The following is a 27,647-nucleotide window of genomic DNA, read 5'->3' on the forward strand; positions in this document are numbered from 1 at the left end:
GGCATTGATACCAACACCCCCCAGGCCCTCATTCTTTTAGACCTATCCGCCGCATTTGACACGGTGGACCACTCCATCCTTCTCACCCGTGTCAAGGCGGCGGGTATAGAGGGCCTGGCCCTCGCCTGGCTCAAGTCCTTCCTGAGTGATAGGGCTCAGGCAGTCCATCTTGCTGGTTTCACCGCTGCCTCTTGTAAGGTCGCATGTGGAGTTCCCCAAGGCTCTTCCCTCTCCCCTCTTTTGTTTAATTTATACATCTACCCCCTCATTTTTATGTTACAGCAGCTCGAGGTCACGGTGTTCAACTACGCCGATGACCTCCAGCTAATCTTCAACCTTTCCCACCCCTCCTCCTCTGCTTCAAATGTCCAATCCGTCATGCTATTCATCCAGGATTGGATGAACTGCAACCACCTCAAACTCAACCCGGACAAGACGGAGTTAGTCTTGACCAGAGGTGGTTGCAGCCCCTGGTCCCCCTCTCACTGGCCCTCTTCACTTGGTGTCCCCCCACTCCCAGTCCCCAAGGTCAAGACCCTCGGCATCTTCCTGGATCCTTCACTTTCCGTTCACTCCCAGGTCAGTTCAGTTGTTTCCTCCTGTTTCTTTTCCCTTCGAATCATCAGAAAGATTTCTCGTTTTTTTTCTTTACCCGCCCTAAAGATTATAGTGATGGCCATGGTGCTCTCGTGCCTTGATTATGGGAACATCATTTACAACGGCGCTCCAGCTTACGCCATTCGCCGTTTGCAGCTAGTGCAGAATCAGGCTGCCCGCCTGATTCATGGCCTGCCTAAATACCATCGAGCCACTCCCTTACTGCAGGCATTGCACTGGCTGCCGGTGAAAGAGCGTGCCTTGTTTAAACTTGGTTGCACCACCTTCCAGGCTAAAACAGGCACCGCCCCGGAATTCATTTGTTCCGCCATCACCCCCTACATACCTGGACGAGAGCTTAGGTCCACTCATCAGGCTCTGTTAACTATCCCCCGCTTCAGTAAGAAAAAGACTGGTGGTACGAAATTTGCAGTGCTTGCTCCTGCGTTTTGGAACTCCCTCCCCTCGGAACTCCGCATGTCATCTTCTTATATGGAGTTCCGGAAGGGTCTCAAAACTTTTCTTTTCTCTCGAGCCTACAATGCTTAATCCCCCTCTGCTCCTGCCCGCTTCTCACAATCCTACAGCGCCATGAAACCGCATGGTAAAAGTGCGCTATAGAAATGTTTTTAAATTCAAATTCAAATTCAATTCAATTAAATTCAATTCATGCAGGTCCTCTGTACAAGCGATTCCCCTGTTATCGGCAGTAATTTAGCGTTTGGGAGTGGCATGTCGGAGGAATACACCATCTGGGTGTTTGTGAGGTGCCTCAGACTGGCCCATGCCCAGCTAGTCTTGGAGACCAGCTGGATATCAGTGTGATAACGAGGGACCCCTATAGGCAGCACCGCCGCCAGCTTGTCCGGAAGGACAAAATCTGATTCCGGTCTCAGAAAAGTGATCCTGGCGTCTGGGTGATACCACGCCTGCACAAAACTGCACTGCGCGACCAGATATTACAGCTGTAGGTCAGGAACGCCGTACCCTCCCCTGGAACAGGCAAGTGTCATGACTTGCCATCGAACCCTAGGTGTCTTAGCGCCCCAGACCAGGCTGATCAACTGGGCGTGAAGTGTGCTAAAAAATGTCTTTGTTAGAGGAATCGGGCTATTATGAAATAAATATAAAAACCTTGGGAGGATTTTTATTTTAATGAGGGCCACTCGTCCTGCATTGAAAGTGGAAGTTTCAACCAGTGATCTATTTTTGCTTCTAACTTAGCGATAGCCACGCCATAATTGCGGCGAAGAATTTGCTCCGCGTCAAGGTGTTTATGCACCCCCAGGGACCTCACTGAGTCCGAGCACCACTCCAAAGGGAACTCCAATGTCCATGGAGTTGTGCTTTTTGTGAGAGTAAAGATAACAGATTGCCAATTGATTCCCAGACCAGAATACGTGCCAAAAAGCAGAATTTCTCTTATCAGGGGGTCTAAATTAGTCTGAGGATCATGGACATAGAGGATCGGATCGTCCGCATAGAGAGACACCAGCAGCGGACCAGTCCAGAATTGTAGGGCTCTGTGCAGATGTTTCTCCTGGAAGTGTCTCACCAGGGGGTCCATCGCTAATATGAACAACAGGGGAGACAAGGGGCACCCCTGCCTAGTACCCCGAGATAGGGAAAAGGGAGCAGATGGTGTGCCTTTAAGTCTGAGTCGAGCAGTGGGCTTACTATATAACAGTGCTGTTGTGGCTATGAAGCCCTGTGGCATACCCATTTGTTGCATTATCGAGAGAAAAAAGGGCCACTCCAAGGAGTCAAAGGCCTTCTCGGTATCCAGCAGGATCGCTGCTGCAGGGGTGTCCAGGTCTAGCATATGCAGTGTGCTGAACAGTGTACGGAGATTGAACGCCGTGGAGCGATGAGGTATAAATCCCGATTGAGCCGGGGAGACTATGAATTCCATCAAGAGTGAGAGGCGGCATGCCAATGCCTTAGCTAGTATTTTATAGTCTAAGTTGAGGAGGCACAGAGGGCCATAGGAGCCGCATAGCAACGGGCCTTTCCCAGGTTTGGGAAGTAATATGATAACTGCCTCACGGAGAGTGGGCGGGAGGACCTGCTTCTCCAGTTCTTCAACATACATATCCAACAGATGAGGGATCAGGAGTTGATTATACGCCTTATAAAATATCCATCCAGCCCGGGGGCAGTGGAAGAGTTCAAGGAGGAAATGGCCTCGTCTATGCTTTCCGCAGTGATGGGTATCGCTAAAAAATCCTGCATAAATTTCTCAAGATATACACGCGTCACTTCTGCTAAATAGGCCTCTTGAGCAGTATGGCCCCAACCTGGTGGAATATAATGTCTTGAAGTAGGCGAGAAATTCTTTCTGTATACCTACAGGGTCATCAATGTGACATCCCGCCTGCGATTGCAATTCAGTGATATAGGCTTTAGTGTAAGGGGGTCTACTCCTCTGTGCCAGAATCCTACCAGGGCGGCCCCCCTCCCCGTAAACCCTAGCGTTGTGGTACTTCCCCATATATAGAATTTCCCTCTCTGCTGTCTCCCTGTAGTCCAGTAGTAAAGCTGCCCTCTTCCCGCCGTATGCCGGGTCTGTTCCCTCCTTTTGTGCATCGGCTAAGGCACTAAGCTCACCTTCCACCCGGGTCAGAGTGCCACGAATATCACGCAGCACTCCGGAGCATTTGGCCATGCACACATCCCTAATGTATGCCTTAAAGCCCTTCCATAGCACTGCCTCTGTATCCACCGAGCCTATGTTAAGTGTAAAGTATTCTTCGATTGCGTCCTGGACTTCCTTCCTAAAAAACTCATCCGCCAGTGCCCTGTGGGGGAACCTCCACTGCCTTTCAAAGCCCTCAGGGCGTGGCACCATCAGGGAGAGCAGTACGGGGTAGAGCTCTGAATATGTTCTGGGCCGTGTTTGAATTGTGTGGAACCATTTAGAAATGTCAGGTGTAGCCAACCAATAATCCAATATGTTCCAGATGTCATGGGAACTAGTATAATGAGTGTAGGTGGTCTGGATTGCCCGGCCAATGTCCAGGAGCGAAAAGTGTTCCTCTATAGAGTGTAGGGCTTTACGAGCTCGAGGCTAGGGGTCCGGGGCAGTGGAAGTTCTGTCCGTGGGTAGGTGCAAAGCAATATTGAAGTCTCCCCCCAAAAGCAAGGGCATGGAGCCGAGTTGCAATAATTTAGATAATAATGCAATAGTAAAAATCCGGGAAATCATTATTCGGGCCATATATACATACCAACGCCATCTTATGACTGAGCAATGTACCCACCACTAATACAAACCTGTCTTCCGGGTCCTAGGAAACAGAGTGACACTTAAAAGCAAGTCTCTTGTGTATAAGGATGGCCGTGCCCCTAGCATAATTACTGCAGTTAGCAAAGAATCTGTTCTGGCCCCAGGGGGAGGCGAACCTGGTCTGATCGCCGACCGGAAGGTGTGTCTCCTGCAAAAAGGCCACGTCTACCCCATGCCTGAGCAAGTAACGAACAATCTGACGCTTTTATTTAAGCCTCGGACATTCCACGTCACTAACGTAAACTTCGCTGGACCTGAATTTTAACCTAACTGTGCCATTTGATGAAGAAGAAATAATTAATAAAAGGTAACCAATTACAGTACCCAAAGTTCGCGAACACGATCAGTGGAATCATAGCGCCAGTGCAATGCAATACGACCAATACCCTTCCCCCCCTCCCCCCACCCAGCATTCCCGCCTATCCGGAGAGGCAATACCATCATTGCAAAAACATGCATGTGTACCAAAGGCAGTGCAAAAATAACCAACAATGAAACCAAAGCGGTACTAACAAACATCACCAATACAATCCCTGTGGTGTGCACCAAAGTGGGGGGGTGTATCGCTTTCCACGGCCTAGCAGCCTCTACAAATATGAAACTCAATGTGAAAAGTCCCGGTTATCCATAGTAACAGTTCAAATGTTTGATGCAGTGACTGGTAGCAGCTGACCAGCTGTCAGTCACGTCCAGAGTTTGAGAACAAATCCATACTGGCAACAGTCACTTTGTGGGGAGAACTGGTGTCCGCTCCGGGGGGCGCTTGTTATTAAGTTTGCAATTACGGCAAAATTCCTGCACTTCCGTGGGATTTTCAAAGATTCGAACTCGACCATTCACCTCCACTCACAGCCTTGCCGGATAAAGCAAGCCATATTTTAGCCCAAGATTTTTCAGTGTAGCCTTGACCCCTAGGAATTTCCTCCTCGCATCTTGGACCATGGTCGTGAAGTCCGGATATAACGACAGTCTGGAGCCCTGTCAGGAAAGTTCGCCCTGCTCACGAGCCATCCGCAGTGCTGTGTCCCTGTCGCGAAAGTTCATTATTCGCGCAATGATGGACCTGGGTGGGCAGCCCGGGTTGGGGCGTGGACCAAGCGACCGGTGGGCACGCTCCACTACAAAACCAGGAGTGAAAGCTTCCTTCCCAAACAGGTCAGAGAGGATCAGCTCCACTAAGTTATCCATGCGGCCCGAAGCAGTGGATTCCGGCACACCCACTAGGCGAATGTTGTTACGTCGACTGCGCGCCTCCAAATCCTCGTTCTTTGTTGCAACTTCCTTTAAGATCTGTTCCATGCGATCAATCTTCTTTACTGCTTGTGCCATTCCGTCTTCGAGGTCCGACGTGCGAGATTCAACAACATCAAGTCTGCAATTGTGTACCTGAACCTTTGCGCCAAGATCTGCCATGTGCTTGTCCAGAGAGTCAAAGCGGACCTCCAGCACCTTGAATCCTGCTCTCATTTCCAACAGCAGTGGGTGCAATTGGTTCGGGTCGTTTGCTGAGGTAGCAGGAGAATTCCCACCGTCCGCCATGTCGCCCGGATGGTTTCTAGAAGGCTCCCTTTGCGGCCCATGCCGTAGCTACGCAGATGAGTGAATTGATGCAAGCAAGAGGGTGCACAATTCGTAGGGAAGCCTGTGATGCGATATCAGGGGGTACCCTCTGCAGATACCCAATGCTGGAGATTCCTCTGCTTCCAGTGAAGGCACACTGAAACCGCTACCAGATCGTGTGTCCCTCCAGGCAGGTCTCAGGCAGGCCCCTGCTCATGTTTCGTAGGTCATGCAGGCATCCAAGGAAATGACCACCCGCCTATAGCCTGTGGGGTCAGCATGTAATTTTAGGCGGTCCCTGGTACTTTGTCGGGCCCCCAGCCTCAGTGGTACGCTCAGCTGCTGATAAAGTGTTGCCCACTGGGTCCTCGGCTGTTATCCAGGGGTCTCAGGTGGAATGGGGGAGAAAAGCACCACGTATGCCCCGATGTGCTGGGGCTCATCGCTGTCCCCCGTGGCCCTGGGGGTGCTGCAGGGAGACAGGGTCAGGGCCAGACTCAGCCCCCCGCGTGTAATAGATTGCGGGCTGCCGCTGCATGCTATTAGCCCTCACAGCCCCCGGGGCTGCGTATGTTCAATGTGGGAGGCCAGGGGAGGTCCCGGTACCCCGCGGGGGCACCGCTGTGTATCGCTGTGCCCCCGGTGCGCCGCAGGATGAACACACCTACCGCGTCCTCCCACAGTCAACCGTCGGCCATGCCTTCGCTTCTCCATAGCGGCTTCCTCCTCCGGCAGGATCCTGGCAGCCGCCATTTCACCCCTGTGCGCTGGATAGAGTCCGCGCTGACCATCGCCTGCTCACCGCCGCCCGGATCTCTGATGCACCACTTTGGGCATCCAGACTGCCTGAATGATTATTCCGCTAATTCTCGGATCTTATGGCCGCATGTGTATCCGGGATATGTTCGATTAGGCGCTACGGCCGGGAGAGCTTCAGCTCTGTGCGGTCATGTCGCACCCGGCGTAGCCACGCCCCTTTCAAAAAGCAAGGTTAATCCAAATTTCTTTCCAACTGTAGAAAGCCGGCTCTTTATATGGTATACCAAATAAAGTATACCATCCAAAGAGTCCAGGTATTCCCTCTTACCAGTGGACAGACGTTTGATCTCGCAATCCCAAGGTGCTTTTCTAGGGTGTAGTGTAGTCGAGCAGCCTTAGGTTTCTCAGAAAGGAGTGTTAGACATCAATTCAATATTCAATAAATGATGCACACGACTCAATATGAAGATCCTTACCAATTTATAAAAATACAGTGGTTTAGCAAGGGGGGGGGGGGGGGGGGTGCGGGACCGCCATGGCAAAAAATCTAGCTATGCCACTGTAAAAATAATACTTATTTTTTGTCTAAATTTAGGCACCAAGATCACCAAAATCAGGTACGTACTTTTCAAAATAGCAGGTTTGAAGAAAGCAGGTTTTTGATATTTTAAATCACTAATTGAAGCACTTCATTGAAATGTTAACTTAGGAAGAAAACATGTATTCCATTTGAACACTCAACAGCGACTTACGGGACCAATCCTCTGGACTTAAGGTTGGTATGAGGGCGAGGCAAGGTCCAAGGCAGCACCAACAGGTCACCTCGGGAGGCACTGGGACATTCGGGTGCAGATATTGCTCCCAGTGTCAGGTGCCCCACAGCATCGGGTGCTTCTTTCAAGTCTATGGAGAGCGGTCAGTCAGAAAAGAGGCTGTAGGCTCAGACTGGGGGGCCAGTTGTGCTGAGCCAACAAGTGGGCTTAACTCTTGCGATTCTCGAGCGTGGGGCGCCTTTGGTCCTCTTCTCCAGGTGCTGGAGCAATGGGTGTAGAGGTGTCCTTAGGCATCAGATTTTCATCACAGGGAGCACTCGCAGTAGAAGGAGCCTGCAAATGAAGGCTGCAGGCGGTGTCGAGGAAGTCCTCAGTGGGAAAGTCCTAGGCAGGTTTTGTCTCAGGAGAGCCAAGGAACCACACTGGCACCATTGGCCCATTTCAGCTTGGAAACACGGGTGCAGTGTCCATTTTTTGAGGTCTGGGGCACTCAGTCTTCGTTGGGGTGCCTGCCAGATGTACGGAAGCACCTCTAGTGCTCCACTGGGGTATTTGAGTCTTTATTAAAGGCAGGAAATCCTCCCAGACTTTGGAGGCACAACAGCTGCAGGGCGAGAAGTCTTTGGCAGACTTTTAATGGGGGACATCAGACAGGCCAGCAGGGCTGGTGCCAGATCAGTTGCTCTTCCTCGGTCTTCTGCTTTTGCGACTCTTCAGTGTACTTCTTCTTAGGTCGTCAGGATCCAGGGACCCTGTTGGCACTGTTGGCCCACTTCAGCTTGGGCTAGGCATCTTGGGTGCAGTGGTGCGTTCCGGTGTCGGGTTGTCGCTGTCTTGGAGCCTCATAGCTCAGTCTTTGGTACCTTCAAGATGCTGTTCCATGTGAGTTCCTGAGTCTTTGGAGACGTGCTGACAGAATAGGCGACAGGCCGACAGGTCTTCTGCCAAGTCAGTTGCTTCTTCTGCAATTCTTGTTTTCGCGGCTCTTCGTCCCTTCTTCTGCAGTCGGTTGGCATGATCATATTTTCTGGTGCCAGGGCTCCCCTAAATACTGTTGGTAAGGGTGTTCGGGAAGAATAGGGTAGTAGCCAAGGGGCTACATAACCCTGGGGTCACTATGCCCCCAATATGACCACTACCTGGGGGAAGTGGGCATAACCCTGTCCCAGATATCCTATATTTGCCATCACAAAGATGGTCACCTCTAAAATGTCGCATCCACTTCAAGTAGCCCAGTTCAGGGTTCGTACTCACCTGAGGGTGGAAAAACCTATCTTGCCTAGCTAATTTCCCCACCTATCTAGGTGCCAAAGGCTCTGGACAAAAGGGGTTGTTTTCCTCTCTTGTGAGGGAAGTCAGACTCGCAGACCAAAGGCGGTGGCCCTCTTTGAAACTCCCTGGCCCTGGAATGCTACTCCACAGGTCATCCTGCGGGCGGGGTGCAAATCACACTCTGCTCGAGCAGGCTGGGTTTATGTCCCCCTGAAAGCAAAGGCCCTCACCCTTGGGGGGTCAGCAACTTCTCCCTGGTGGCAGGCTGCTGGAGATCAGTCCATCAACCCACCAGTACCTGGTAGTTTTTTAGGGGGCGCCTCTAAGGTACCCCCTGGGTGCATGTAAAAATAAATCCAACACTACCATCAGTGTGTTTTTTTTTTTTACAAAGTTTTATTGAAATTTTGAATCATGAGGACAAGTTTTACAAACAGGAGACATGTCAGGAAGACACATGTTATCCCACCCCTCCCCTGCCCCCCATAACCACAAATATGAGCCATGTTTAGCCACACCAACCATTTGGGGGGGGGATTCTTCCCCTACCGGTCTATGCAGTAAATTCTATGCTATGTAAACACAATTAACTCCCCCACCCTCCCCATTCCGTGTCATGGTTCCCCACTCTCATAATAATGTGTGACATGTGGGGAATCCAGGTGTCCTAGGGTATCTCCACCAACCCCTCATCTGTGGCTGTCCGCACTGGGCAGGCTGGAAAATGTACTGTAGTGAAGAAGTGTACGCCCCCAGAAGGCTGGCTACACCTCTAGGTGGGATACCTGGTGTGTACAGCTATGAAAGGTTTCTGCCATTTTTAAAAGTGGCAGAATTGAGGGTTCATTGTTGAAAAGGTGACACCTTCCCCGGATGTGGTCACCTCCGGGGCAGATAAGGGATGAGGTGGCAGCTTGTCCTGACCCCGCTTGGCGCCTGCAAGCTACTTTAGAGCGGATGCTCTGTAAAAATTACTGCTGATCTATTACTTGAATATTTTAAAGCTTCTTTTTAAAATTGAATACTAATTTTAAACAACAATATTTTAATTCACCCAGCACCTTGCACTTTGCACTAGCGGCGGATAGCTGTTGGAATTGATTGAGAATTTTAACTGTGTTCACCTTTATTGCTATTTGCACTTGCGTGGGTTGCTGAGAGTCACACTTGAGCCTCACTTAAGCTGTCAGTCGTCTGCGCTCGATATTCCAGCCTGCCCGCCCCGGTCCGACTCGGTAGCCAATACCGTAGTGCGGAGGGCGGGGCAGGCAAGAGCCAGACACCCACAGGAAGTCGAGCAGTCAGCGTTCTAGCTGCTCACTTCTGAGGGCTATTTAGCCCCTCGTCGGGTCTAGCGCGCAGCGATTGCGCGCAGCGAGGCGCCCTGACGGCGCCTAAGACACGCCAAAGACCTGCCCGTCTGCGCCCGTCCGCGCCAGAACGGTGCCAGGTGCCAGAAGCTATGCCCAACAAAAATAACCGCCTTAAAACCATCAGGTATTCTGCCCAAGATTTGTTCGCTCTGAAACCCGCTCATTCCCCAGCCTGCATTACCGAGAACTGGCCCCTCCCTGAAGGCCCATTCTCCTGCAGAAAATGTCGCTTTCAAGCCACCACCCTCCCCCGCCAAGACCTCAAGACATCTGAGGCAAGGAAACATGTAAGCAGTTTACAATGCATTCTGCTTAACGTACGATCAATGCCCAAACACCAGCTTCAGATCTGGGACCTACTACATACCAATCAACCAGATCTGTGTTTTCTCACGGAAACCTGGCTGAAGCCCCATACTACACCCGCAATTGCAATAGCAATTCCCCCAGGTTATAAGTTTCTACATATGGATAGACCTATTAAAATAGGTGGCGGACTAGCTATTATTTATAAAGAACATCTGAAAATAACCATTCTTGAGGAAAAATGTAGCCCTACCCTGGAAATCGTTACTTTCCGAATAAATCTATCTACCATAATAGCTATGAAAGGTGCACTCATATACCGTCCACCTGGATCATGTACCGGATTCTCCCTCTCTCTTATGGAATTAATAGCCCCGTACCTCAGAGCCAAAGAAAATGTTGTTCTCCTAGGCGATTTTAATATCCACGCAGACAATCTGGAACTTACAGAAACCAAAGCTCTGCTTGCAGACATGTCCACAATAGGGCTCCAACTTCATAACTCCGACCCCACCCATGAAGGGGGACACCTTCTAGACCTACTTTTTTCAAACAGCCCCACCTTGCCCTGCAAAACCACTTCTCACCTGAACTGGACTGACCACTATTTGCTAGAATTTAATCTCCCCATCTCACATAAAAAGACAACAAACAAAAATTCTCCCCCAATTTGGCGACGCCAATGGCATAAAATAACTATAGAAGGACTACAGGAAACCTGGAAAATACCCTCAATCCCAGACACAGATAACGTAGATGACATGCTTGCCAAATTTAATGCCTCTCTACTGGAAGCAATAGATAAACTAGCATCGCTAAAACTCCATAAACAATTCCCCACCCATAAAAAGGAGAAATGGTACACAGAGGTACTAAGAGCTGAGAAGCAAGGGTGCAGAAGACTGGAAAAGAAATGGAGAAAATCTCACCTAGCAGAGGATAAAAAAGCCCACTCAGAAGCCCAATCGAAATACTACAAAAACATTAGAAAAGCTCGGAAAAACTGTCTGACACAGCAACTGTCAGAGGCAGGAAATTCCTCGAAGGAACTGTACAAAATACTGGAATCCTTCGTGAAACCCACAGCTTGTATTAGCGCAGATGATTTCTCACTACCACTGTGTAACGAGATCTCCTTGTTCTTCGAGAGCAAAATCAACACGATTTATGATAAAATCCTGAAAACAACCAGCACCAACTGTGGAAATTATGTCCCCATGACCCCGCAACCAAAAAAATCACCATCTTTTCTTTCCTTTCCCCCAGTGTCCAACGCAGATCTTTCTCCCCTAATTAACCACATAAAATCTGGTTCTTCTAACGATCTCCTACCAGCGAAAATGATGGCCCCTCTAAACTCAATCCTAGGTCCACCCATACAAGCCATCATAAATCAATCCCTGAGCAAAGGACAGGTACCTACAGAATGGAAACAAGCTGTAGTCAATCCAATTCGGAAAAACGGCACAATACCCTGGAAGGACCTTTCAAACCTCAGACCCATCTCCCTCCTACCCTACCTCAGCAAACTTACAGAGAAGCATGTCAATACACACCTGTCAAAATATATCGAAGCAGTGGAAGCCCTGGACCCATCCCAATCTGGTTTCAGGCCTAATCACAGCACTGAGTCAGCCCTCCTCTCCGTGACCGACAACATCAGGATGTCACTGGACAGGGGGGAATCCGTGATTCTAGTGCTGTTAGATTTATCCGCTGCTTTCGACACGGTATCACATGAACTCCTCCTAGAAAGACTAAGTGATGTGGGAATAGGAGACATGGCTCTTGCATGGCTAAAAAGTTTTCTATCCGATCGCACCCAAGGAGTCAGACTAGGCTCTCACTCCTCTCCATCTAGAGTGCTTACTAAGGGTGTGCCACAGGGCTCATGCCTTAGCCCCACGCTCTTCAACATTTATGTGGCCCCCTTAGCAAATATGATAAGATCCTTTGGATTCACTCCGGTGTCATACGCGGACGACACCCAACTTCTGTTTCCCTTCACAACTCTCACACCGGCAATTCTTTCATCATTTGCCAGTGGGATGAGAATGATAGCACACTGGATGGCAAAAAACTTTCTTCAGTGCAACGTGACCAAAACAGAGGTCATGCTGTTTGGAGGAGCGACTGTCCTCTGGTCACCAGATTGGTGGCCTTTGGAATTAGGCCCTGTCCCCAACCCCAAGCCCTTAGCAAAAAACCTTGGTGTTAAGTTGGACCAAGCACTCCTGCTCAAGGAACACACCACTCAGGTTGCAGGGGCCTGCATTCACGTGGTGGGGCTCCTTAGACGTGTCTTTCCTTTTCTGCCAGACAACCACAGAAAGACCCTCATCCAAACTTTAATCATAGGCAGAATGGACTACTGCAACGGGCTTTACCTATCGGCGAATGAAGAACAAATAGACAAACTTCAGGTTGTCCAAAATACGGCAGCAAGATTGGCCCTCAACGCCCCCCCCAGAACGCCCTCCCGCCCCCTACTGCACCAACTCCACTGGCTTCCTGTGAAGCAGCGCATCAATTTTAAAATCTGTTACATCATACACAGATGCCTGTATGGTACCAGCCCCAAATACTTACGAGAGAAATTTATACCATACTGCCCTGGACGAGCACTCCGCTCTAGTAACCATCTGCTGCTACAAGTTCCAAAAATAAGAAAAGCTAGACAGGGAGGCCGAGCCCTGTCCTACAAAGGACCCATACTTTGGAACTCCCTGCCCTTCGAACTGAAACAAATTAGCAACTTAGTGTTGTTCAGGAAAAAACTGAAAACTTACCTTTTCACCAGGCCATAATATCCTTCCCCCACTCAGCCTTCACCCCTAGAGTAAGCTGCTCTAAAACTGCTGGCAACAGCGCAGAGATATCCCTCCGGGAATTGACTCAGGCGCTTTACAAGCAAATAAATAAATAAATAAATAAGCCGTTGGGGCTGGTAGCCCATTAGCCACTTGCACCCGCACCCCTAAATGTATGATTTAATGGCAACCCATGACACCAGAACCTCAGTTCTGATCTCACTTGCAACAAAAGTCAAAGAAGAGGCCCGTTTCTGCGGCAGCAGGATCTGCACAAAGCAAAGGTGTGAAAATCCGCACCTGTGACAACCTTCCTATGACTGCATGACTTTGACTTGTCCAGACCAAAAACCAGTTCCTCCAGGCAGGGAACCCTTTGAGAGCCAAAGGCAACTCCAGACTCCCATGTAATAGGGGCACCAGTCCCCTGCACAACACAGGTAAAAACAACGTGTCCGAACCAAAGAATCACTGGCCATCGTGTCCTCTGAGGGGATTGCCCAAAAGTAGAGGATCCAGTGCATTGTGGGAAACGTATTCCTAATCTTCATCGAGTTTCAGGAGGCTACCATTTTCCTCCTGACCTCTGGTTCTTGAAACAACTTCTTGCTTACCTTCCCGCTGCCAAGGCTAGATGGAATCCAGTCCAGCACCCATCACCTTTACTTGACATGACACCTCGAGGTAACACTGCCTCATCGTTGATTTTTTGCACTGGTTTCCTCAGCAGCACCGTGTAAATGGTAAAGCCAGCTCCCCCGTGGCTTCAGCTTTATCACCCGGGACAGCCAGGAGAACTCTGCACCCGGGCTTCTTGAGCCAGGCAAAATCGGACTTAGTCAGGGCCAGCTCTAGGGCAGTGCGATCGGTTCCACCACACCAGGCGCTGACTTGGGTTGGGTGTTTCATTTTTGCAAGTATATTATCATTTTAAAAGCACCTGCTGCCACGTTCCAGGTCTCCAGCAATTTTCAGGCATCAATTAAAATGTCAAGATAACGTGATTAATCGTCTTCATGGAAAGAGACCAGGGGTTTGTCTAGTGGAAGTTTTGACTTGTCCTAAGGTAGCGCAGACGGTTAAATTGCCTGCTGCTAAGAACATGTACCATGTAGATAACAACGTGCATGTAATTTAAAATAGGTCAGTGGGTTACTGCTTCTGTAAGAAAGCTCCTTTTTGTTACTTGTCGTTTGTAAGTCAAAATCCTAATATAGAACATTGAGCTATTAACTGTCATCAAAGAGCTGCGTCTAAACTGCAAGGTATATGTTAGAGCTATTGGTTTTTTTGCCCAGTCTTTCATTATCCTAATCTTGCCAAAAGGGTTCGTTTGAGTAGAAAACCATTCTTATTATTAAAGAGAACCCTTACAATGGTGTTACATTTTAAATTCAGAATTTGTGCTTTTCCAGAATAAGTACTCAAACTATATTGCCTATCAGTATCAATGACATGTTACTCCTACACTACACCTTGTAGTCCAGTCTGATGTAACATTTCCTACACACATATGATTGTCTATATGCAATGTGTGTGTGATGTAAAGTGCTCTGAAAAGCTGGCTTTACGGGGGCGCCAACAAATATTGTCGCACAGGGCGCAACCAGTAAAGCCAGCCCTGCTTACTGTCATGGCTTGGTCCTGGAACCTGTATCACCTTTGGCCTTCTTGGGATCCACGCTACCCGACCTGCAAGTCACTAATTGTCACTAGTGCTTTTGAACATTGACTGCAATGCTAAACCCTTGCAGTATTGATTTGCAGTGGTTTATTATTGCTTCTAAAATCTATATCTCGGGTTACATTTATCTGATTTACTTCATTTTGGTGTCTAAATTTATATAACAATCTGCTTTATTTTTATAAATTAGTTTTGTATTACTTTTGATTTATGACAATTGTTTATCGTCAATGTTGGTACTCTGAAATGCTAAACAGGTTCCTCTAGTAAAGCCTGACTGCCTTTCGCCACACTACCAGGACTGAGCTAAGGATTTATTAGTGTGAATACAAGGACCATCTTTGGTGTATTGTGAGAGTATTGCATAATGAAGCCTAATCAGCATCACCTCATAATACTCCATCTTCCTACAGAAACCTATAGCATACATTCTTTTTTTCCCAATAAAAAGGGTCTGTAGGAGGCACATTTTCTTAGTACATACAGACGTGTGCCATAAGTGGTAGCTATTGCAAGACAATTGAGAGGTAGATTGCTGCTTCCGCTCCTACAGGGCTTACAACGTCCCACAAAGTAATTACTAAGCATTGTAGAAATGGGCTGTGATTGTCAATAGGGTTTTCAGAAATATGCAAATCAACAAATCGCACAGGAAATGTATGTATTGGATGTTGAGGTAAGTACAGCTTTTTTTTTATTTCAAAAGAGAAAAAAACATAAAAGTGTTTCAGAAAAGTGTTTGGTCCAGCAGCGTTACGGCAAAATCTGTAAATATAAAATATACTTCTTAAATATGAGGTTGAAACAATGGCGCAATGACTGCGTAGGTGGGAGGTTCCTTTAGGTCATGTTTGGCGCCGTTTTGTGAACTTTGCTGTAATCATGTTCATCTCTTTCCTTATGTCTGTTTCCCAGGCTCTGAGTTATTACTGCGAAGTGCTCACGCAGCCCAACCTCCACCTGCAGAAGGCTGCTTGCCTGGCACTGAAATGCCTTCAGGTACAATAATCGCTGATAACAGGGTGCCTTTTCTGAGCCATGTGAAGTCAGTCGTGTCAAACTGCTTTACTTTCCCATGAACTTTCGCAGAGAGAAAGACAAACAGGTTTTCAATAGAACTGCTTGTGGGGCAGCCGCACAAGAGCCGGATGGGTACACAAATAACAGCCACGTAGGCATTCTGCTTGTAATGTTTGTCTTGTGGTGTGCTTTTTCGTGGAACGTTTTTATTATAATGTGTAAACTGTTAATCTGAGGCTCCCCAGTGATGCTTTCTATGCAAAGTTAAGTTACATATCAACACCTTCTGAGATTCTGAGTACATGATAGTTTTGCATACCTTGGATGTTTGAAGGAACACTTCAAGCATTAGCCGAGTTGCACAATAGATCTGAACATTACATAATACAGTCGGACAAGAAAATTGAGCAAATCCATTGTGACCAGTTGTGATTGTTTTTTATTAAATTAGATAAGTGTTACATAAAACGTTGACCTAGAGAGGAAAAAAATGGACCAAACAGAATTTGCACTATTTTTGCTGCATATGTAGCATGGGATGGAGCACGCTAATTTTGGACTTCTTAATTGTAATTGATAGATGCCTGATATGACACAAAATAATTTGCATCAACTAAAATAATGTTCTCCATTCACCCACATTGTGAAACTGTATGTAAACTATTTGCTCTATTCCCTTTTGCGCACACAAAAAATTGTGAAATGGTTCTGCTTCATGTTTACTTAGCGTAAAACGTTCTGTGGCCTCGAATGCTTGAATATTGTGGGGACCACTCAACAGTGGAAATACACACCTGTACCACATAGGTTAGAGAACTCCTACAGGATTACATAAACAGTGTTTATGTAATCGTCTGTTCACTCAGTACAAAAAAGAGCCAATAATGAATGGTTGAGGTGATCTGCCCCCTGAAGCTAGCACCCTGGAGAACTCCAATGTGATCCACCCTTGCAGTTCCCGGCCATCATGCAGTCCTTAATCAATACTACACATCTCATAGCCATATTCATATAGTGGGTGATGTAATGCAGACCTTCGAGGAAGATCTTGTCCTCTCTCCATTTTCGCCTCTCTCTCCTGTCCTTCCCTCCCAGATTTGGAAGAATTAGAGTTGTCAACCAAACTGCTGTAGCCCTCTTTGGAAGTGGATTGTAAAGTATTAGAAAAATCACAAAACTAACACGGGACTTGCTGAGTAAATATAAATACCAGCTAATTTGACACATAATCTGCATGTTTCGCGCTCACACTCCCTCCTCCATCACTGCAACATGCTCTGTGTCTCATGGAAAGGATACGAGCACCTATCTGGTTCCTCACGCACAACACCAAAACACTTCCCATACAATCAGACAGGAAATACATCATAATACCTACCAAGCACTCCCCCATGCTGCAGCATGCGAATCGTCTGATATTGTACCCTGTGCCACAGGCGGGTCTGAGGCCCTCTATAAATGCAAATATGCAGTACACAGTTGATAGTTCCGGAAACTCTTTTACAAATAACTTCCCAATGCATCTGAAAGGGAAGGAGCAGACTACTTAGAATCAAGGTGACTCCAGCCTCAGAAAAAAATGGATGCATGCGAGTGCCGTTGGATAGTTCTAAAGTTCTGTGACTTTTTTTTAAAAAAGTTTGGGATGTTGGAATGGCTGTTGGTTAGCCTTGTGCCAACACAATGACCCTAGGCAAATAAAAGGCAGGAGAACTAGACGTTCATTTGAAAAGTTATGGTTAAGAATAAATGCAAGTACAGACTCTGCTAACTTGAGAATTCCTGAGATTGCTACTGGCCTAGAACCCATGTTCATTAGTGGTGTAGAATCTACGACTTGAGATATCACATGACCACTACGATGACTTAAAGTAGATGGCAAGCAAAAAATGATTGCCCTGATCGTCAGACGCTGTAGATGAGCCGGAATATCCCTTAAGTGCCCCGCCACCTGGGAGGGGTATGGTCCTGAGAGGTGTGGAGAAGTGTGGCTCACTGGTTAGAAGCGGCAGACCCTGAAGTAGAGGTCGGCCTGGGACCAGGGTTCAATTCCCGACACAGCAGGGTCTTGGGTCAATGTCCGCGGACTCGATAATTCTCGCCTAGGTGCCTACGCTAACCATGGGTCCCACTCTGCAACTCTGGACAATAGCTTGCTTAATCTCCACAACGGCCCTTGCAGCGCCGGAATGCCTGGCTTCACCTTGGGGGTGCCCTCTGACGGGGAAAGCCAGGACGGGTTCCCCAGCGGTATACAGCGCCAGGATGCTCCGAGTGATGGGGTAACAGTGCGCTTTACAAGTATACATACATTTACATTTATTCCAATGTCTGGTGTATGTCCTCTATCTCAACCATCAAATACTTCTCTGCAGTCTCTCTGTTTTAATTGGAATATTCTTCCCCTGGGCGCTCCAGTGGTTGGTAGGTGTCCTCCTTGGGTTTTATAGGATTGTGCCTAGGGCTAGGGCCTTTAACTCTTCTACAGGCACTTAATGGCAGATATGGCCTTTGGCTGTAGTCTATTGTGCCATATTACAATATTATAAACCACTGCAGATGGCATACTGGTCATTGAAGGTGTCTTCTTTCCGAGTTATAGGCGCGAGCTTCAGGTCACAAACATTTTACATTTTGCTGAGTTTTTTCTTCTTCTGGGTAAAAACTAACAATGTACCCCTACAACATGCCACCATTCTAAGTGTAATCCCTTTCTGTGCAGCATCCCCCCTCTGCCTCACTCCTTTAAAGGCTTTTCGCGTTTTTCTCGGCAGCTACGGGCGTCTGCTGCTCACAGGTATTAAGTCCTGATAAAATATTAATACTTTAATTGGAGGGTTTCCTATTATTTTTCGTTTGAGCGCTCGCTCAGGTAAAGCCGTTGACTGACGGGCTGCCGGTGACACTTTTGTTCCTGTAACTGTAGAGGGTGATTACCTGAGCACAAAGATAAGCTTCTGACTGCTCCGTGCCCAGAGGGGAAACGTGCATTACCTGCGCGAGGCCTTGCCGCCAGAACGCTGGACATAATTCAGAGAGGGAAAACTACCGTGGGAAACTTTCATTTCACCGCCCTGGCCCTGCCCCGAGGAGAATGGAGCGGATTCCTAGCATTGCCAGAAATTCATAAATAAGTCACCTGTCTTGAGCAAAAATGTTCTCACACTCGGAGTGTCTTGTGAGTGAGCAGTCTAGGAGGTCTGCCAAAAACAGAGAGGCTCCCACCCTTCCAGGGCGGCATTGTTCTTTTGTTGAGTCTTAGCACTTGCGAGCGTTTGCCCTGATGTTCAAGGACAGGATCGATCCTGTTCATGATTTATTTGCGTTTGTTTAATATTACTTTATTTTACCTTTGGCTCCCATTTGCATACTTTCTAATGTTGTTTTATACAGGGAGCGCCAGCGCTGCACAGCAATTAACACTACACTCACTATATGAACGCAATTTTCTCTTTTTTTAATACACTGGCAGGTTTAGTGATGTCATTGCGGATGGGTGTGCTTACCAGGCACTGAACTATAAAATGACCATCTAAGCCAGTAATGGCGAACAGTCGTAGATCCTGTTTCCTCATTGCCACCCTTCTCCACCTTTGTTTCCCCTCAAACCTCTTTCGTGTTTTGTTTATTTTAATTTTCTTTTTTTGCATTTTTATATAGAGCTCACTTGGCACAAGGGCATTAGATCGTTTTACATGAAAACCAGGTTATATCTCACATTGTTGGGGGTATGGGGAGAGTAAGATTTTTGCTCAGAATCACAGTATGTTGAGCCGAGGCTAGGCCTCTAACTTGGTTCCCCAGTTCCTCCGTTATTCTGCTTTTTACACTCCCACTCCATCCCAACCCAAAGGGCATAGCTCCCATTGGTGCAGCAGGTGCAGTTGCACCGATTCCCAGAGGCGTGCGGGGCCTAATACAGCCTGATTATTCTTGATTTTTATTAGGCAAACAACTGGTGGGGGAGGGGGCATTTCCTTTCTTGTGCTTACTGCCCATGACACACTGACTACGCTACTGCCTAACCTACTTGTTCGTTTTAACTTCTTCATATTATCTTATTTGTTCTCGACCTCCTCTTCTCTTTCTGGTCCAGTCCACAGATTTTGAGGTTCCCGATTTGCTTCTATTCCTTTTATCCCAGATTACAATGTCTACCTATATGCTCCATCCTCTGCCACACCACTAGCCCTTCTACAGTGGAGAATCTTTACTCTCCTACTAAAAATTTCCTATGCCGTTCCCTCTCCTCTCCCTCTTTTTTTATCTATTTGTATGCCTGGATTTCTTGACTGCATCTGCAGAGGCCTCCATAGTAAGAGTGCCCCTTCTCCTCTTCACTCATCAGAGATGAATCCAATGGACGCTCTTCCAAAAGGCCCCAGTCTGAGGAAGGATCACAGCGGTGGAGGGTCAGATGAGACAAGGAAAGCTAAATTGCAGTTATAGTTTCCTATTTATGTTTTGTTACTACTGGGGCGGCTCTAGGCTCATGGGGGCCCTGGGCAGGGAGCATAGGTAGTGGGCCCCGGAAGAGGGGGTCCGGGCGGGGCGGAGCGCAGAGGCCAGTGAAGAGAGAGGGGGGTCAGAGTGTTTGGAAGTGGAACAGAGCTGGAGGCCGCCAAATCCCTGCCGGGAGCGCCACGCAAATATGCATCCATTCTCGGAGGATTATTATATGATGGTTATATATTGGCGTGGTGGCCCCTGGAGTTTGGCGGCCCTGTGCAGGTGCACAGCTTGCACATGCCTAAGGCCGCCCCTGGTTACTAAATTATAGAACAGCCTACATTTAGTTCAGTTCAGTTCATTTTGTCTTTATTTCGAATAAAATTCACAAAACTGCAACTGATCTTTGAAAGTGCCATAGGGTGAGTGCTGGCTAGTTAGGATCTAACTTAAGAAGGAACCTCATGTTGCTGTGTTTCGTGCATGTGGCACAAATCAAATTGTTTTTGCTTACTATTTCTCCTTGTTATTAACAGTGACAACATTACCTTTCCGTTTGTGCTTTCCAGGCTACCGAAAGTATTAAAACGCTGGTGGCGCTGTGCCAGTCTGAAAATGAAGAGATCCGAAAGGTAGCGTCGGAAACCCTGTTATCTTTAGGTGAGTGATATCCTCATTCTTAGTCACCTGAATCATAAATTGAAGTTTTCTCGTCATTTGATATGGTCATACTCCCACATCTTGAATGTTTTTATGGCCTACTAGTTAACCTGCTCACCAAAATGTCGTCCCTTGTTTAGCGTAAGAGACTTGAAAGCAAGCAGCTTATAGGGGGCAACACCTTTACTTCCCCTATAAGCCAAATATAGGTACTGTATGTACTCTGCATGGTCCCTTTAGCAATGGCATCGTCATAGTGCAGTGTTATAGTTTCTTCATGTTTGCTTGCTGCTTTTGTTGAAACCACGTCATTACTGCCAAGTAATGTGAATAGTAATGGAGAACCAGGAGACCAGGAGTCAGCAGTTGGCCATGCTACTGAGAAACCTCATTTTTACTTGTATTCACGCAGATTGTAATTTTTCGAGGAAAGAACGAACATCTAAAATCTTTGCAATAAATATTTTCATGTCTGAACATATGGATTCTTCAAATCCATTCCAGGTAGTAACAGTCTGATCCACATGCCTTATTTCACTTACTACAGTGAAAGTAATCTTGAATTTCCATGCTGGAGAATCTCACAGTGAGTGAATTTCCAAGTCCGTGTAATTCAAAGTTATGCTATGGGATCACATCGAAATGATCATATTTGCATCTAGGGAGGCTTAGAGTCAACACACCGTGTGTAATACAAAAATATTGTTCACTGATATGCCTCCTTTTGCATCTTTTGTTTTGAATGTACTTCTGAGAAACCCTGTATTTTAACATAGCCAAAGCCACAGACGAAAACTGTATTGTGACTTCGTACACATTTGAATGTTAACTTTGGTTATGTAATGGTAAACTTTAAGGTTCAGTGAAAATGGCAAAGTCATTTAGGGCAAACAAAATGGCGGAAATTGCGAAGACTTGAAAGAGAAACATTAGTTAAATTGATAACTCTGGTCAGAATATCAGTTCAACAAAATAAATGAAGAACTTATGCTTCAAATAATGTCACACATATTTTATATGGATTTACAGTCTTTACCCAACAGTCTTTTCACAGCAGGACATTACACACTTGGTGCAGGTTTCCATGCGAATTCATAGAAAGCCACGTGATTTCCAGTCAGAAGTTAATTCCCTTTGTATGGTGTTCTCCATGAATAGAGTCCCCTGTGCAAATGTGCATTTCTTTTTCTGCCACTTGGAAAATATTTTTACCGTTAGGGGGAAAATTCTTCCCCAGCGTCCCCATCAACTTTGGGTGTGATCCATTTCCCATTCCACCCTGAAATGGGATTTACCCGCGCACCAGGCCGGATCACATCTTTGACCCTTTCCAGGCTGGAAGGGGAATTTGAGGATTGTGTGTATATGCCCACAAATATACTTGTTGGCGACATTAAAACTTCCAAAACTAACTACGTGTTTGAAATTTCTCAATTCAACCACTTTAGTGAGATTTATGGGTGCGGAGATCTCTGCACTCCCAGTGGAGATCTCAGCTAATATGTGTGCCTACCAGCCAGGAATCCCTTTGTGAATCCCTGCCAATTGTAACTGAGGTAAATATGGTCATAAACTAATGTTTGTGGCAGAATTTACTTAAGTGATTTGGTCACCTTCTGTCAATCACCAAGAAAGGCGGTCTAGGCCAAGTCGTTTGAAGTAAACCTGAAATCCACCTGTATTGTGCCTTCAGCCGAAGCCCATTATATTTTTTTGCACTACTTGCAGATTTAATAGTGGAACTAAGCTGATTGTAGGTATGTTGATGTTTTCATTTTTTCATCGGCGACAGAGTTTCAAAGCTGGATGAAATGGCAAAATGTAATAAAACTCTTTGAAATGTATTCTAAGGTATGTTTTCTTAGCGAAATATGATTTGCCAATATCTCAGGTCATTTTTTTTTTTTACACAAGTGTGCAGATAGTTTTGCAAGATACCGGCAGAAGCCGGGTTTGAGTAGAACATGTGTTCTGTGAGTCATTTTCTCCTCAAACTGGTCTCCTGCTGGTATCTCCAGAGAACTTTTAACATAAGGTGGAGTCTTTGGTAAACAGATTACAAAAAATGGTGCATTGTATCATTTTGTGAAATTTCATGTAATGTGAAGTTTGTGAATGTCCCAGGACTATTCTTTTTGATGACATGGAAAGTCATGTTTGAAGTTGCAATACAGGTTCTTTTGCACTCGAAGCAGTGGTTATGAGTTCCACCTAGCCTTCTAAAAAAAAGCATTTACAATGCAATGGTCTCGGCATTATTAAAGGTAGAGCTATTGGCATTGCTCATGACATTTTTTTTCATTTTTTTTTTAAACATAAATAAATGGTATTGTCATTTACAATGGCAATAGGTGAGCATTAGAGAGTAGTAGAGAGTATTCGCGGACACAGAGCCACATACACAGAAAGCCACACACACACAGAAAGCCACACACACACACACAGCCACACACACACACACACAGAGCCACACACACACACAGAGAGCCACACACACACACACAGAGCCCCCCCCCACACACACAGAGCCCCACACACACAAAGCGAGCCCCCCCACACACACACACAGCGAGACACATACAGCGAGCCACACACACACACAGAGCCCCACACACAGAGCCCCCCACACACATACAGAGCGCCACACACAAACACTGAGCCCCCCCACACACAAACACAGAGCCCCCCACACACACACAGAGCAGCCCCATACACACACACAGAGCCCCATACACACACACACACAGTGAGCCACACACACACACACACAGCCACCCACACACACACAGAGCCACCCACACACACAACGCCACACACACACAACGAGGAACAGGGGGGGCAGAAAAGCGAGCACAACGAGGAACAGGGGGCTGGGGGGGCAGAAAAGCGAGCACAACGAGGCAACAGGGGGGTGGGGGCAGAAAAGCGAGCACAACGAGGCAACAGGGGGGTGGGGGCAGAAAAGCGAGCACAACGAGGAACAGGGGGTGGGGGGGCAGAAAAGCGAGCACAACGAGGGAACAGGGGGTGGGGGGTAGAAAAGCGAGCACAACGAGGGAACAGGGGGGTGGGGGGTAGAAAAGCGAGCACAACGAGGGAACAGGGGGGTGGGGGGCAGAAAAGCGAGCACAGCGAGGAACAGGGGGTGGGGGCAGAAAAGCGAGCACAACGAGGAACAGGGGGTGGGGGGGCAGAAAAGCGGGCACAATGAGGGAACAGGGGGGTGGGGTGCAGAAAAGCGAGCACAGCGAGGGAACAGGGGGGTGGGGGGCAGGAAAGCAAGCACAGCGAGGAACAGGGGGTGGGGGGGCAGAAAAGCGAGTAGAGCAAGGGAACAGGGGGGTGGGGGGCAGAAAAGCGAGCACAACCAGGAACAGGGGGTGGGGGGCAGAAAAGCGAGCAGAACGAGGGGACAGGGGGATGGGGCAGAAAAGCGGACACAACGAGGGAACAGGGGTGTGGGGGGCAGAAAAGCGGACACAACGAGGGAACAGGGGGGTGGGGGCAGAAAAGCGAGGAACAGAGGGTGGGGGGGCAGAAAAGCGAGCAGAGCAAGGGAACAGGGGGGTGGGGGGCAGAAAAGCGAGCACAACGAGGGAACAGGGGGTCGGGGCAGAAAAGCGAGCACAACGAGGAACAGGGGGATGGGGGGGCAGAAAAGCGAGCACAACAAGGCAACGGGGGTGGGGGCAGAAAAGCGAGCACAGCGAGGAACAGGGGGTGAGGGGGAGAAAAGCGAGCACAACAAGGAACAGGGGGTGAGGGGCAGAAAAGCGAGCACAACAAGGGAACGGGGTGGGGATAGAAAAGCGAGCACAACGAGGGAACAGGGGGGTGGGGGGACAGAAAAGCGAGCACAACGAGGGAACAGGGGGGTGGGGGTCAGAAAAGCGAGCACAGCGAGGAATAGGGGGGTGGGGGGGCAGAAAAGCGAGCACAACGAGGGAACAGGGGGTGGGGGTAGAAAAGCGAGCACAACGAGGGAACAGGGGGGTGGGGGGACAGAAAAGCGAGCACAACGAGGGAACAGGGGGGTGGGGGTCAGAAAAGCGAGCACAGCGAGGAACAGGGGGGAGGGGGGGGCAGAAAAGCGAGCAGAGCAAGGGAACAGGGGGTGGGGGGCAGAAAAGCGAGCACAATGAGAAACAGGGGGTGGGGGGCAGAAAAGCGAGCAGAACGAGAAACAGGGGGGTGGGGGGGGGCAGAAAAGCGAGCACAATGAGGCAACAGGGGGGAGGGGGCAGAAAAGCGAGCACAACGAGGCAACAGGGGGGTGGGGCGGCAGAAAAGCGAGCACTTCCTAGGAGATGTTTGTCGCTCTTACTGCTTTGCCTCGTTTCTCTTCCTTGTTTATCTTATTCTGATCCCTTTCTTTCTCTGCTTTCTCACCTGTCACTACCTCATCCTATCCCTGCTGGTTTCATTCCCATGCAATCACTCAGTCCTTTGGTAGTTTCTCACCCAGGTCCCTGTTGCTTTTTTACACCTTTCCCATTCCGGCTGCCTTCCTCATGCTGTCTCTCGCTACCTCTAAATCCTGCTAGCACCCCATTACTTACATCCCTGCACTCACCCTCTTCTCTTACCTACACCCTAGATGCTTGGCACTCTAGTCTGACTTGCTCCTCGCTGGCTTCTCTGTGTCACGCTGTATGGGGGCACCGGCACCCTCTGAGCACGCACCACCTGTAGCACCTATATTTTTGGGGGCGGTAGACACTCTCGGCCCCCAGTCACACTCGTCCACCCAAACCATAGCTTCCCGGAGTGCATGTTCTTCTTCCTGTCAGGAGATCGGAACCATAAGACCGGCCCCAGTCATCCACCCCTGCTCGCGGGCAGGAGGGGTGGTAATGTTGTGTCCTGTACCACCCGGTGCCGGCCCAGGGAGCTCCACATCCTCCGGCCCCTGACCCTCCCTCCGGGACCCCCTCCTCACCTCAGGAGCGGTCAGTGCTTGCGCGGCTCTTGCATTTTTCCGCCGCCATCTTGGCTGTCAGTGGGCGGGGAGCTGCGCGTGCCGGACGGAGGGAGGGGGACCGCGGCCCCGGACCTCACAACAAACCCGACAGTGACACCTCCTGCGACCCTGCGGTGAGGAGCACACCGGGGAAGGTTGATTGATGCACTGCACACCACTCCGGGGGGCGGTGTGCCCCCCATGACATGAGTGACGCCTTCAGAAAGTCCTGGGTTTTTAGCTAAGGACCCGTTGCATTCTGGGATATGCAGTTTTCTACTGGCGCTCTAATAAATATCTCGGCATTGATGTTGGTCTAAAAGCTGGACTGGTTGATGGTTTCACACATGACCCGGGGGGCACTTAGCAGGTATACCCCAAATTCGAAGTGCGTTCCAGAACACGTGTCACCCACATCCCACCCGGGGATACCGCAGCGATTGTGAAAGGGACGCTGCTGTGCTGGCTCACGAGGGTGGATCTGTGCAAGGCAGGGACTCGAGGCTCATTGCTGAACAACACAGAACCATCATCGAGAGGAAGAAGGACCAATACGATTTACTACAGGTAAACAGATCGAGTAGAAAAGGTGTCCGAAAACAGAAGACGGACTGCGCCTGCAGAGCGCTGCCTGGGCCAGTCCCTGCTTCTATGAGCTGTGCGAGGCACAGCGGGTGAGACAGTCCACAAGCAGGTTTTCAGGATAGCCACGGGCGAAGTAAAGAGGCTGAATTTAGAGCGTCGGTAAAGGTGCCTTATATGGATGTTACGCAGCTCTGGCCCGCGGGCCACCCCTTTTCTCCGATACATAACTTGGGCATCTTTTCATTAGAGCATAGGGTCTTGCAAAGGAAAGAAGGTATTGGACACCTACAGCGTTAGACCATGTTTCTCCGAGGCCCAACAGAAATGCCTCGGAGAAAGGCATCGTCATTTTGGGATTCGGGGGCGTGTTTTTCGTTCTCTCCTCTTCCCATTGGCTGGAACGTAAAATTCCAGCCAATGGGAAGAGGAGAGAATGAAAACAAGAAAGAAGAGAAAAAACAAGCCTCCGAATCTGGAAAAGACGGGGCTTGAACCGAGTGACGCCCCTCTCCTCCAGAGGCTGGCCTCCGTTTAGGAAGCCAGCCAATGGAGTAGAGGGGCGGGTTCAAGCCCCCATACTAAAAAACATTAAATCTCGGCTGCGCGAGCACTGCTGTGCAGTGCAACGCTAGTCCGAGACCTAAAAAAGGAGTAGAAACTTTGCATGTCCCATATTGACAATACATATTACTAAAAGCAGCACAATTTTGTACTGTTAGAATTACTCTGTTGTCTCCATCGTGTTTTGTCTACTATTCCTGACAAGTCAACAGAGGTTGTTCAAAGGCTTCTCTTTGCTTTGATCTTCAAATGGCCCACGAGGGTTGATCTGGTGCTCCATTTCTATGATGACAGAAATAAATGGATAGGGGGAATGGCTGGATGGAGCTTGTCTGCTGCAAGATAGTGACAAAAGGTAGAAATATGGAAAGATTTTATAGATGGATGATGACTTACTTGCCAATGAGAATTGCATGTGGCAGACTCGAATAATCTTTAAGTGGACCAAGGCAAAAAATATTAGAAGACTGGCACTACCCATTTTTTTCCCAACCAGTGGGCTATGCTAGTTGAACACATCCTGACATAGCCAAAGCAGTAAACTTTGAACGTCTGGCTTGAGCGATATCCTTCAGTGAATAGGCCGGAATCTATAACGTCTAGATCTAGTTTTTTTAAAACATTGTATCCTTTCTAGATTTTTGAGCAAGGGTATCCTTCATTCGTGCGGTAATATTGTCCATGCTACATTAGGAAAACTCTATGTTCTTGCTCTGGCCTAAGAACGCCATGTCACAGCTTCAGTGTGTGTCAACGCATGTAATATTATTTGTAAGTTAAAACCTATAGGTCATAACTCAGAGCAAAAAGGCCACCTTGTAAGTTCCTCCAAATGGCTGACAGTGCTTCTCTGACAAAAAGCCTGGTATACAGCCTTTACAAATTGCTTACCCATGAGACGTTTGCTATCCTTCTCACTGAGTTTGCAGACTTTTGCCCGCTTTGTGCGGAGTTTCACAAAACTCTGTGAAGCAATGCAAGAGCGCAGTTTT

The 27,647-nt window shown here is 48.2% G+C and overlaps 1 protein-coding gene across 4 annotated transcripts in view; it reads left to right on the forward strand.

Annotated features, from left to right (window-relative positions):
- RIPOR2 (RHO family interacting cell polarization regulator 2) overlaps nucleotides 1-27,647 on the forward strand; it is a 622,104-nt gene that overhangs the window by 526,102 nt on the left and 68,355 nt on the right. For all 4 annotated transcript variants that reach the window (XM_086965454.1, XM_086965456.1, XM_086965457.1 and 1 more), the window contains 2 exons: nucleotides 15,336-15,419; nucleotides 20,459-20,549. In XM_086965454.1, coding sequence (XP_086821580.1) covers nucleotides 15,336-15,419; nucleotides 20,459-20,549 — 175 coding nt within the window. The remainder of the gene's footprint in view (nucleotides 1-15,335; nucleotides 15,420-20,458; nucleotides 20,550-27,647) is intronic.

Source organism: Lissotriton vulgaris, chromosome 4_1 (assembly GCF_964263255.1).
Source record: "Lissotriton vulgaris chromosome 4_1, aLisVul1.2, whole genome shotgun sequence".
NCBI classification, from domain to species: Eukaryota; Metazoa; Chordata; class Amphibia; order Caudata; family Salamandridae; genus Lissotriton; species Lissotriton vulgaris.